The sequence below is a fragment of the Physcomitrium patens genome, chromosome 11 (assembly GCF_059467195.1).
Source record: "Physcomitrium patens ecotype Gransden chromosome 11, ASM5946719v1, whole genome shotgun sequence".
Taxonomy (NCBI): Eukaryota; Viridiplantae; Streptophyta; class Bryopsida; order Funariales; family Funariaceae; genus Physcomitrium; species Physcomitrium patens.
This window is the reverse complement of record NC_143420.1, coordinates 10073477-10085436: the sequence shown is the minus strand read 5'-3', so window position 1 is coordinate 10085436 and position 11960 is coordinate 10073477. Positions and strand designations below refer to the sequence as shown.

Below are 11960 nucleotides of genomic sequence, written 5' to 3'. Positions count from 1 at the left end.
CAAAATTCTATACAAATTTTATATTATGTAAATATTATGATGAGCGAGGAGGAGTATTGATAGCATTAAATGTAGCCGGCCCTCTCCATAATATTTATTGTAGACTATAGTAAATATTGTAGCTATAGTATTTACAGTCTAGTAGAGAAAAGCTATTTATCCTCTCCCCTTCCTCTTCTTGTATACGAGACACAACAAGATCAATAATATTTTATTAGTTGAGCTCTCTCTCTTTCAAAACCGTCTTGTGTATATGATTTATTCCTACTCTTGTGTGTGTGTGTGTTACTTACTACTACTCTTGTGTCTTTCTAAACATTCTCAACAATTAAAACATGTTCTTAAAATATAAAAATTTTCCAATGAAATATTTGTTAGAGAAGTTTAGGTTTGTAAGATTTAAATGTTTTCAGAATATAAATGTTCTCTAAATTTTTCAAAAAAAATAATTTGGAACAAACAAATCTAACTTAATTAAAATTCTTCAAAAAACATTTCACCCGAAAATATTAATATTACAAGAACACGTAATGATGACGAACTGTGCTTATTGCTGAAGTAATGGAACAGACAACGACCTTTTCAGACATGTCAAACAATGCTTCAGTATGGTTACCGGCCCCACCTCCACCCAAAAGTCCCAAACCCATTAATAAGCAGAATCTACTGATTGACAGGAAGGAAGGAAGGAAGGAAGGGGGAAGCCGCGTGGCGCTGAACACCGTGAGAGTGAGAGACGTTCCGTGTCCAGAGCAGAGTAGCAGCCCATCCATCCTGGACCCTCTCCTCGCCACAACTAACTGTGTTGCTCTTGCTCGATCCCCTCTGCCCACTTCGATCCTCGTCCGCGTCATCGTGTGCCTCGTCTTGCTGGTATGCTCTGTTCCCTCCCTGCTGGATCTGCAGCGTTTCGTTTGTGTTTCGTTTGGTTGTTTGTGCTCGTCGTGTTGATGTCTGTGGTGGGAGAGGCATGTTTCGTCGACGATTCGGAGGGTTTGGTGGTGGAGTTGGGCTTGAGGGGCGGGATGGGGTCGGGCACCGTGGGCAGGAGGCATTCCTTTGCTGCAGATCTGCATCCGTGGCGGTGTCTCGGGTGCAGCGCGATCGCCGGTGCTCGCGTTGTGCGTTTTCCACACTTAGGGTTGGACGGGGGTGGGGGTGGGGGGTACTGGTAGGGGTTGAGCATGTGGTGTTTGGATGTCGGGGTTGCTATTTGGCGCAAGAACCGTGGTGAGGCGTTCATCACCGCAGTGTGTCGGCAGAGCAAGGGTATTCTTAGCTGCATTTTGGTGCTGCGGTTCCGGCTACAGAGGCTTGGCTGCACAGAAGGTTGTTAGGGGGGCCTTGGAAGTCGTGGTCTTGGAAGATGCCAAGGCAACCACAGGAGTGGAGAGACTTTCCCAGTGGTTGATTTTCATGCTGCGGATGGGTAGGATTGAGGTGCGATTTTTCTGTTGGGTAGCTCAAAGAAGGCGTGCGTGCCTAGCAGCCGAACCGGGCTGCGCAGGAACCGTGCATGCACGCGCGAACTGGCGAGCAGTGGTCGGCGTGTGAAGCAATTGTTCAGGATGGTGGAGGACAGGTGAATGAAGGAGGGAGTGTCGTGCTGGGCAGGGCGTTTGCGGGCTGTTGACGTCTGCGTTGGGTATTTGAGAAGGTCATTGGGGGACTGTGCGGAGTGCAATGCTGGTAGGGGTTGGTAGCTGAAGTGAAGTGGTTCTGGGAGTGGCCGCGAGTACGGTGGGTGGTAGGTCCGCAGCACGTAGGAGACGGAATCCACGCGTCCGATGATAGGTGGAGCTGGGTGGTTATTGGAAGTGTGTGATCCGGCACATGCTGATGGCAGTACGGTGCGAGTGCATGCAGGATTTTGCGAGGCGGAGATAGCGCAGGCATGGCTTACGATGGGTTCTCCGGCGGAGCCGATGACCTGAGTGGGTACAGCGGGTTCGACGATTCGGCGCGGTTTGACAGCTCGAGGTTGGAGTCTGCGCGATTCGACAGTTCGTTCCGAGCAGCGGACGATTACAAGCCGGATCCGTTCGGGCTGGATGACAACAGGGAAGGGTTCGATGAGTTCAAGGGCGCTTCGGACGGGTACGGTCACCCGGCTCCAATATACGAGAACGAGGAGTCGGGCGGTGGTATGCCCAGCACGTATGGGGCAGGGTATGCAGGTGCGGAGTATGCGTCGAATCCGACGGATGAGGGAAGCTACCACAAGGAGCTAGACGAGGATTTGTTTGGTGGAGACGGTGGCGGCGGTCCAATGCTGCCCCCGCCCGAGGAGATGCAGGAGGAAGGCGCCGTGCTTCGGCAGTGGAAGAGGTGAATTACACATGCAGCCCTGAGCTCTTGAATGGTAGAGGGCGGACGCGTCAATTGTGAGGAGTGGGGGTGGGTGGATGCTCACCGTTTGGGTTTGGATTGGTTGATGTGACATCAGGGAGAACGCGCAGCGACTGCAAGAGAAGGAGCGTGAGGAGAAGGAGAAGCTGCAGCAGATCATCGACGACGCTGACGACTACAAGGCGAAGCACAAGGCGAAGCGTGAGGCGAACCGGGAGGCGAGGATGAAGGAGAATCGCGACAAGGAAACGGTACGTGAGTTTGTAGTCGGAACGTCATGCACTGGGTGAACGCCAGGAGGTCGGGGAGGTGGGAGTAGGTGTAGTTGTGTGGGGAGGGGTGGACGGGTTGATGGCTTGTCTGGAATGGCGCGGCGGCAAGGGTGTTGTGGATGGGGAGCCGTTGATGTGGTGTGCGCTTGGCTGACGCGTCCCGTGTGGTGGGTTGCTCAGGTGTACCACGCCGACCAGGAGCACTTCCACAAGACAGCCGGCAAGCAGTACTGGAAGGCTGTGACGGAGCTGGTGCCAAAGGAGCTGCCAGCTTCTCTGGAGCCCAAGAGCCGGCAGATGAAGGAGAAGAAGGAGAAGAAGTCGACATTCGTGGCACTTCCGGGGCCGAAGCCGGGCAAGCCCACGGACTTGGGGCGGTTCAGGCAGGTTCTTCTGAAGCTGAAGCACAACCCTCCCGCGCACATGATTCCTCCTCCTCCAGCAGCGCCGAAGCCAGAGGCCAAGGAGGGTGAGAAGGGGGCGAAGGGTGAGGCGGGGAAGGAGGGAGGGAAAGGGAAGGAGAATGCTCCAGGTGCCCCCGGAGCAGCGGTGGAGGGTGCGGAGGTGCCGGAAGCTCCTGCGACGCCTGAGCAGGAAACAGAGCCGGTGCTAGTTGGCGCAGCGTGAGGGTTTTGAGGTGGTCTGGTGTGACTGTTATTCGGCAGGCTCGAGTAGAGACGAAGGGTAGGGCTGTGCAGGTAGTGGAAGTTGAAGCATGACGTAGGTGGGTACTGCAGCATTGGAGAGATTAGTTTTAGGTTTTTGCTAGTTGGCACACTATGCGAATGGACTGGAAGTGATGCACCCTTCGTCAAGGGAGCTTCAGGTGCAAGCTTGCGGAAGTGCGCACATTGTTGTATATTCATTTTTTTCGTTGATGTTAGCGTGATGTTCGTGGGAGTAGCGGTTGCTACTTTGGAATCAGCGGGAGCCTGAGATCGTGGAGAGTTGTGAACATGGTTGGGTGGTTGGCATTGTCGTGGTCCAGTCCAGAACCCTTTTTCGTGCTGCCGGAAAGAGGCGGAGCTTCTGGTACATGAAATGGTTTTGTGGTGAGCAGTGGGTAAAACGATAAGTGACATGTCGGGGTCTGGCAGTGCTTGCGGTCAGTTTAGGAAGTCGATGCCGAAGGCGTCATCATGTCAACGATTAGGAGGGTGGCTTAAGGAACGAGGCGTTTTTTGCGGTGTTGAACCTTGAGCGCGAGTTGGTGCACGCACCAGAGACGGGGCAAAGTTGTTGTGCATGCAAATGTCGCGACGAACAGCGTGAGCATTTTATTACCGGGGGTGGAGAGTTGTGGAATAGTAGTCCACCACCCAGTGATCTGTCACAACAGCCAAAAGCTCAACAGCATTCGGCGGGGCCTGCTCAGCAGACCTTGCACCTCTACAGCTTCCTCCTCCTCCTCCACCACTCCATACCCTAGGCTCTTGTACAACGCCAAGGCGCCGCTGTTATCCTCCTCCACATGCACGAATAGCACTTGAAGCTCCATTTGCTTGGCTACCTGCAGCGTGGCAAAACGACAAGCCAGGGTTGGTGTACACGTTCTTGATGATGAGCGAACATGCAAAGGAACTTGGTCGAACGCAGCGTCGAAACACGGCACGACATTTTCTCTTATTAAAACGACGAGCAGCAGCTAGCAACAAGTGACCGACGCGCAACTGCGCATTTTGCGAATCAGATGCAGTCGTGCGGCCAGAGAGCCTGGGTTCGTGTTTCCTGGTGCAGCCACCCGCTTCGAGCGTGATGGGCACGGAATTCGGTCCACATCAGTCGGCCGTTGCGAATTCTCACAGGACCACAAAGCCCCTGGCGGGCTCCGAGTTCTCGATCCATTGCACGCGGAAAGTGGATAGTGAGGATTTGCCATACATACCTTGAGAGCTGCCACCATGAGAGCCTTTCCAACCCCCATCCTTCTGGCCGCCGCAATGACACCAAGGTTGAAAATGTACGCTTGGTCGAACGTGTCCTCATGTTCCACCGGGAAATAATCCGTTCCGCTATTCCTGCCCTTCTGGACCTGCGCCAACACCCACAGCCGCGCATCCTCTGTCAAAACAAGCCGTTCCTATTCAGCTCCACAATCCACCCGAGTACTTCGCACTGATACCCCTCACCACAATTACCAGAAAGTCCGGCTGGGTGATTTGTGCCGGCGGTGCACATCGGACGGAGGAAGCTGCACTGCAGATTGCCTGCCACTCCCTCAAACGCCCACTGCCTTCGCAAATCCGACCCTCCGAAGAACCAAAAACACACAATCCCCGACTGCCTAATGCAAGCTTACCGACTACAACAATCGCGCAGCGACGAGGTGCGTCAACCGCGGACACTGCAAATCATGGAGGCTCTCTATCTGAATCACGACTGCCCGAAAAGGACGCAGAGTATACTCTGGCTTTGGAAGCAAACTTGGTGTTGCAAGCCATGAGATTGCTAGCTTTGACACCCACCCGATTCTTCCGTTGCTGGGCTCTATGTGCCACAGCATGGAGCTGGAAGGTGACAAGGTTGACATCTGCAGTGGCCTTGGTTCCTGTTCCATCCTTCCAGTCATCCCACCCCCTCTCAGCCATCGGTTCATCGCTTTCCTCTGCTCGTACCTCTCTTATTTGCGAATGCATAACGACGTCAGTTCGTGATGGACTCTGCAATGCGGCCATTCGGGGCACATTGCCTCACGCACAGCTCGGGAACGGAGCTTCACAAGACCAGGGGAGGGGATGTGCCTTACCTGTACGTCAAGGGTGCCGATTGCAACCAGTGCTCCCGTGGAGCTGCTGTCGATCGAAGGTACAGGCGGCGGAGCGAGGAGGCACGACGTAGCAACGCCCCCGCCTATCGATTCTACGCTAGATTGCCGGCACACAGCTAACAGACACTTCACACGCATGCCCAGCGCTTCGAACTTGCTCTCCTGCAGCCATTTCGCACCCATCCACACATGATCCTTGGTTGCGTCACGAGCAGGAAAGAAAATCAGACGAACACACGGACAACCATCAGTCCATGAACTCGGATGGTTGCGCAGACAAGTACCCTGGTGAATTCCGATTTCCGCCTCGTTCTCAGCAGGTCGTCGATGATCAAGTCGTTTGCCACGCGCGCCCCGACGGCTTCGATGCCAGCCAATGTCATGTCCACTTGGGGGTACGAATAGAATATCTGCGCTCGAAGTGTGGCAGCCGCCAGGAGCTCCTCGGGGGTGGAGGCCGCGATCACCCAGAACTTGTCCTCGGAGGTCAGCTCGGCCTCCAAGTACGTCTTGGCTGGAGAGAGGAGAGACCGCGGGGTGGTCGCGGAAGGGCGTCGCGAGATAGATGGTTTGGTTTCATCCGGCAGAAATTGTTGTCCGGAACACCGACATTGCCCGTGTCTCCAGTTCTTCACCCTGCTGCACAAAGCGGAAAAGTATGCTCATCGTACAATCGTGAGAGCGCCAGTACGGTGCAGGGCGGCATCCGCGACCGAGCTGAAACTTACAGACCGAAATGAACACTTGGGTGATCGAGTTTCGACATGGCAACATCTGCGCAATGATTGCAAGAGGCGCTTCCGCAGAGCCTGTCAGGAAGCCGGTGTACGGTCCATGATTTGAGGCTACCCGAGCAACAGGGCTTTTCTGTGAACGTTTACTCGGAACCAAACCTCCCATGGTCTGCACTGACGCGGACGAAACAAATTGCCCGTGGTGAGAGAATCAGAGGGCTCCGGAGCTTACCAATCTCGGCTTGCCGCCCTCCACTGTCTGTCGTTGCAATTTCGAGCTCCTACAAATTGAAAAGTATCCTTGCGTTCGAACTCCGCCCATGGACTGCTGCATGCATTGCGCGGCTCCCTCCTGGCGCTGCATTGCGGTGCCCCAGCACCCGGGGCACAACGGCCGAGCGTGTGAGGGGAGAGTGCCGAAATTGCCATGACAGGGGTACGCTCCCGACCTCGAACACGCAACGAGTCCGGAAAGCTTCACAGCAGCGCGCTCCTCGAACAGCGCCCAGACGGCATTTCCCTCCAGGCGGTGCAAAATTGGCCCGCCAGTCCGATTCTCATCGCTGGAAGAAACCGCCGCAACAGCCCGTGTGGCTCTCGCACTCGCGTGTTTGCGCCCAGTCGTTGCGGTTTCCGAAATCCAAAGCGCTTCAGGAGGCGACAGCACTTTCAGCTGCAACAGGAATCCGCTCCAATCACAGAGCGAGCCTACAGAAACCTAAAATCGGAACAAGGCAGCGCTTCGTGCAATCGCCGGCAGCGTGGTCATATCCGCAGAAGACCCATGTTGCGCGGGGAACACCAAGTATCGCAACCCAAATCCCGAACACAACCGACCGCCACAAGCAGTTACGGTTTGTCCGAAATAGGACTCGCCACAGGAACATGTGCTGCCACGCAGCGTGCAAACTAGACGCGGAATTGAAGGTGCTGCTCAGGCAAGGAGCTACCTGCATCCATCCAGAGTGCTTCGAAGCCACACGGAAAGACTAGAATGCTGCAAACCAACAAGGAGCCCGCGCCATTGCATTGCACAGCATGTCCAGGCTTGAGCTAAACTCGAATTGAGGAGCCCTGAAGGCTTAGCTTTGCTGCTAGTGAGGAACGTGACAGGGCAGAAAGATTTGGAGGTCGTGAGCCAATGAGATGCGCAGCAGTGGTTTTGTCCGCGTGGGGTCATGCGAGTGAGGGTGGATCACCAGTGCGTCTTTGCAGTTGGGGCGCGGATGTGAGGTGCACGTTCGGTCCATGTGGATTGCTTTCTGGTTTGTTTATGTTGGCGACTAGAATGGAGTGAGGTGTTGAAATTCTCTGCGGATTGCATTGTGATGAGTGCTTTTTGAAGCTATTGGAGGCGGATCGTCTGCTCGATTGGTTTCGAAATGGTTGCAACGAGTTTGGTTGCTGATATGGTTTGCCCCTGGGGAAGGCATATTTGGATTTGCCGGTCACCTCGAGTTTCAGATTGGTTGAGATTTATTATCCTAACCCAGTATTGCAGATGAACTGTGTCCACTAGCTAGTTGTCGCTACACCCGAACTTGCGGGTAGGGATTAATCCTGATCAGGGTGCGGTATATTTTTTATGGGGTTGAAGTTATTAGCATGTGTGCACCAGGAGTTATCATCGAGATTGTTGTGGAGGTTAGTGTTTATTGCAAAGAGTTTGGGGGTAGGCGATCGTTTAGAAGTGTACTCCCGAACACTGGTTCACATTCTCATGTTAGTGGCTTGAATTTATTTGGCTTTGTTCTTGAACACAAGCACAGTGAATGATATTTATGAGGATGAGTAGCGATAGTGGCATGAAGATCATGCTGGGAACTCGTTCCGATTTGATATAATATTGATCAGACACTGCTGTGAACTGGTCAGTGTAGCGAACGGTGTAACGCCAACTTCACCTATCCTAAATCGTGTCATCACTCTCATCATCGCTGGCTTGTCTTGTGAGCACACTCTGGCTCATGTACTACATACGTGAATACAGGACAAACAATGGCAAATTTCTTGCACGCTCAAGTTGATGCGGTATGCATTCCAAGGCCCGTTCCTACAATAGCTTCGGTGAAAATCTCACTGTAGTGAAATTGTAGGTAGCAAAATCCACCCTAATATGGTATGTTACATCAAGAATTTATTAGTAAGGAGTATGCCTTCGCTTCGGACGAGCAGCCTTCTTCGCAACCAACCCACTGGATACCCAAGCCGTGCTCCTCTCATGCGCATAGTTATCTTCGGTCCAGCTACATAAACGACCATCCTCACCACCAGTCCAGCAGAACAGGCCTTCCAAAGTGGCGCCAGATTCTCTTGCACTATCGGGAGGAGACCACACAGATCGAACCACGCCATTATGACCACCTGTCAAGACGGCGCTGGCTGGCCCAACCGCGGGCACACTTGTGCCAGTATTCGGAGTTGGAATGTGAAGAGGAAAATATCCTATAGTACCTTCTTGAGTTCCAGCTAACAGCCAGATTGTATCAAAAGCTGCTACGTAGCAACAGCGTATCAAATACTCCACCTACATAATCACAGTGAAGGACTAGCTCAGAAATTGACGTTTCACAAACATTCTCTTAGGGGAAGAAAATCAAAAATCTTTGGTGGTATAGGACTCATATACATGATAATACAAATGATGTAAGTCATGCATAAGCAAAACGGGCATGCTTACAGGAGAGAAACTCCAGTTGCATGAGGCATGAGCTCGCATTTCACTGAAGTCCGCTTCCATAATAGCCTCCTCCAAGTTCCAAGAACTGCCTCAAAATGATGAAACTAACACCATTAGGTTTCAATTCTGAACACGAACATTATCACATGTCAGGACTTGCCGCTGAAACTTAGAAAGTTACAAGATCTAGAATTTGAACAATACCAATGCGCTATATTGCAGAGCCGAGATAGGTGTTCACGTCAAATTTTATCATTCTCACATTTGCAGTGGAAGCACTGAAGCCCCAAGAAGTAGCACATAAGTCCCAAGAAGGAAGCCCACCTCAATGTTTCGATATGTGTCTGGCACCATAAGCGTTCGCAGTTCTTTCCATAGAAGCCTATCTTTGCCACAGAAGTTCCGACACTCATTACCTGAAAAATCATGATAATTAAACCTCTTCAGTGGCTAGATGACCGTCGTAGTCGTGCAAGCAAAAGGATCACCCAGGGGTTCCAAACAGTTCATGCATATTAAATTATGACGCTAAAACACTTATTCACCACTCAAATCGCCATTGTACGACGATGAGGGAATAGGTGGAAATTCTCACGGAATCCATCCCTTCGTCGTCATTGATGTCGCCTTTCGTATCGAAAACGCACATCAATCCATCCACTGAGGCGGACACCAGCTTTTCTTTCTTATTAGGATGGAAGCGAACCTACACAGACAAATGAAAACCTCTAAGTAAGGCCATGGATTCAAGGAGCCGGAATATTTGTAAATTCTCTACACGATAAAATAGACAAATCTAAGCTGCACAAGTTTTCCGATCATTCCGATTCCACCTGGGCTAGCACTTAGCTCAAACGTTTCGCATGAGGTTCCCATGAAAGATGCTCAAAACACAAACACTGTTAATCCAACAATTTCTACTGAGAAGCTTAGATAACCTGCGTAACGGCCTCTGTATGGCATTCATTCAACATGGCTACTTGACGATTTGTCCTCCGGTCCCAACATATCATCTGCAATATCAGTGGTGTGCACGATTTAACTGAATAAAAGAACCACTCAATCCGTGTCTTACAGCTGGTCTCTTCGTAGAGCAGTGCCTTATATTCAGCTTAAGGCAAGAAGCTTATGATACTTAGAGGTGTGAGAATCGGTATTCATTCTAAACCGTTAGCTGCTCAAATTTCGTTTTCGCCAACAGGAACAAACCTGGAGTAGCATTCGAAGTCATCCTGACAACACCGTGTCCATGTGAATAAAATTGAAGTGCCCGAGGCATTAACTGATAGTAACATCAATCTCAATTTCATGTCCAACTCCAACGCATTCATTCAAAGCGCAAATCCCAAAGGATAGAGGTCAAAAGAACTACCGCAGCATTGGCACCAGCAGCAACCAGGTTTTGAGTAGAACCTCCAATATCAAAACTCCAGAATTCCTGATTCGCTGTTCGTAAAGTTGCCACCTGCGTCGACACACCTCAACGAGCTTCATTTCTGTCTCAAGGAAAGAGTGCTTGCAATAAGACTCATTGCGGTTAAATGTAAGTGCAAGAAGAGTATGCAACGAGCTACCTCCTGCCTCAATCGAACATCCCATGCCCTCACGGTGCCATCAGCTGAGGACGAACATAAGATATGGGGTGAACCTGCATCTACATAAGAAATGTCCGAAATTGTTTTGGTGTGTCCAAGGCAATCTCCCAGATATTGCCCCGTGGCCGGCGCATACAATTTGATCGCATTTGTTGAAAGCGATACCGCCATTATGGAGTTGTCCATACTGGAGATCAAAGGAGAGAACACAAGTGGGATAATTACAGCCCATTCATAGCTAGGAGGACTGACACCTAATAATCGTAGACAGAGTTCAAACAAACAGAACATTTTCCTTAATAGATGAGGAATGTCAGATGAAAGAATCAGAATTAATAGACAGAAAACTTTATCGATTGATCGTAGTAGCGCCGTGTTCAATACCCAAACCAAAAGTTAAAACTATAATTCGTACATCAATATCGCAACTCATCGTGTAGTTTAGAAGACAAAGGGATTGATTTTAAAAATCCCGTCCTTCGGTTAACATTATCCTTGATAGAGTGACCTTCGTTACAAATACATACTCCAATAGACCAAATAGAACAATCACTGCATAGAATTACCAGCACTTCGACTGAAACCTCCGTCTATACGGAAGGACCACGATCGACACATTCAAGAATTGATCAATGCTCTTATCCTCGGGGTTTAGGGCTTAAGGCCGATTGACAAAAGAAGCACGTGCACATGATAACTACACAGGCCATGTACTCAGAGCATAACATTGCAACGAAACAGCCGAATCGAAATGCTTGAGAGTGCTACCACTTGCTAATCATCAACCCTAAAAATCTAAGCCTGTGACTAAACTTCCTCGACACAGAACACCATACGATCACAACTGTCTGAAAAAGAAAAACACATCTCAAAATAAAAAAGCAATCTAAGCACAGACACCTAAAATGTAGAAGTTCAAATCACTCAAACTCACTTGGCTGAAATGTCGAAAACATAGTCAGGATCGTCCGGAACACCAAAGCTGGCTTGAATGCTGGTACTCAATTTGCATTTACCAAGACTTCCTGGCATTCCCATTTTTGCTTAATTCTCCTTCCGGAACAAATCTAGGAGTCGCAATTCCTGCAATCAGCTACTTAATCCACCGAGTGACTTGCAGAGTCCAGCAATGGATCGTGAAATAACTGCCCCTCGGAGGTTGATTCATCGCCGATTTCGCAACAATGAAGCTAAAGAATGCAGCGGCAAGCATTTCAATCTCTGGTATTGATACCGGGATAGGATACGAGATGCAGGGTATATATCTTTGGATTAATGAATAAACACTTGATCTAGGACAGAACGAGGACGCAGAGAGCAGTTTTCGTGGCCGTTCGTCCGACGGAATCCGTCCAAATCCGAACGAGAAATATCCGGGGCGGGAGACACGTTCACACGGGCAGATCGACGCAAGGGGGGAAGAGCACCAACGAAGGCACTTTTATTACCATTCATCTGGGTTCGGGTTCCCCCCCCCCCCCCCCCGTCGGAATCAAGCACTGGAGTGGGGGCTTTGGGAGCACAAGCCTCGGTTGTATCACCATTGCTAGCCATTGCTGGCTC

The 11960-nt window shown here is 50.7% G+C and overlaps 3 protein-coding genes across 10 annotated transcripts; 1 reads left to right on the top strand and 2 right to left on the bottom strand.

Annotated features, from left to right (window-relative positions):
- Positions 1-810: 810 nt before the first annotated feature.
- LOC112288842 (clathrin light chain 2) lies at positions 811-3545 on the top strand. Its single transcript, XM_024533481.3, has 4 exons — positions 811-873; positions 1867-2328; positions 2447-2600; positions 2802-3545. The coding sequence occupies exons 2-4, from the start codon at positions 1895-1897 to the stop codon at positions 3246-3248; spliced, it is 1035 nt and encodes a 344-aa protein (XP_024389249.1). The 5' UTR covers positions 811-873; positions 1867-1894; the 3' UTR covers positions 3249-3545.
- Positions 3546-3875: 330 nt separating this feature from the next.
- On the bottom strand, positions 3876-7365 carry LOC112289090 (uncharacterized). Of its 8 annotated transcripts, none has more exons than XR_016505507.1 (6): positions 6355-7365; positions 5673-6027; positions 5368-5550; positions 4921-5179; positions 4507-4653; positions 3876-4131 (listed from the first exon to the last, which is right to left on the bottom strand). XR_016505507.1 is itself a non-coding variant. In XM_073537153.2 (6 exons), the coding sequence occupies exons 1-6, from the start codon at positions 6549-6551 to the stop codon at positions 3952-3954; spliced, it is 1155 nt and encodes a 384-aa protein (XP_073393254.1). In that variant the 5' UTR covers positions 6552-7365; the 3' UTR covers positions 3876-3951. The 8 variants fall into 8 exon arrangements, 5 of the variants coding, with proteins under 5 accessions (XP_073393254.1, XP_073393258.1, XP_073393255.1 ...); XR_016505506.1 differs by having other exon boundaries at positions 4921-5169; XM_073537153.2 differs by having other exon boundaries at positions 5087-5179.
- Positions 7366-7895: 530 nt separating this feature from the next.
- Positions 7896-11637, bottom strand: LOC112288955 (WD repeat-containing protein GTS1). The gene is made up of 8 exons (XM_024533739.3): positions 11332-11637; positions 10377-10584; positions 10175-10267; positions 9741-9815; positions 9398-9508; positions 9127-9218; positions 8803-8887; positions 7896-8649 (listed from the first exon to the last, which is right to left on the bottom strand). Exons 1-8 carry the CDS (start codon positions 11433-11435, stop codon positions 8263-8265), a joined length of 1155 nt encoding a protein of 384 aa, XP_024389507.1. The 5' UTR covers positions 11436-11637; the 3' UTR covers positions 7896-8262.
- Between the last annotated feature and the right edge of the window lie 323 nt (positions 11638-11960).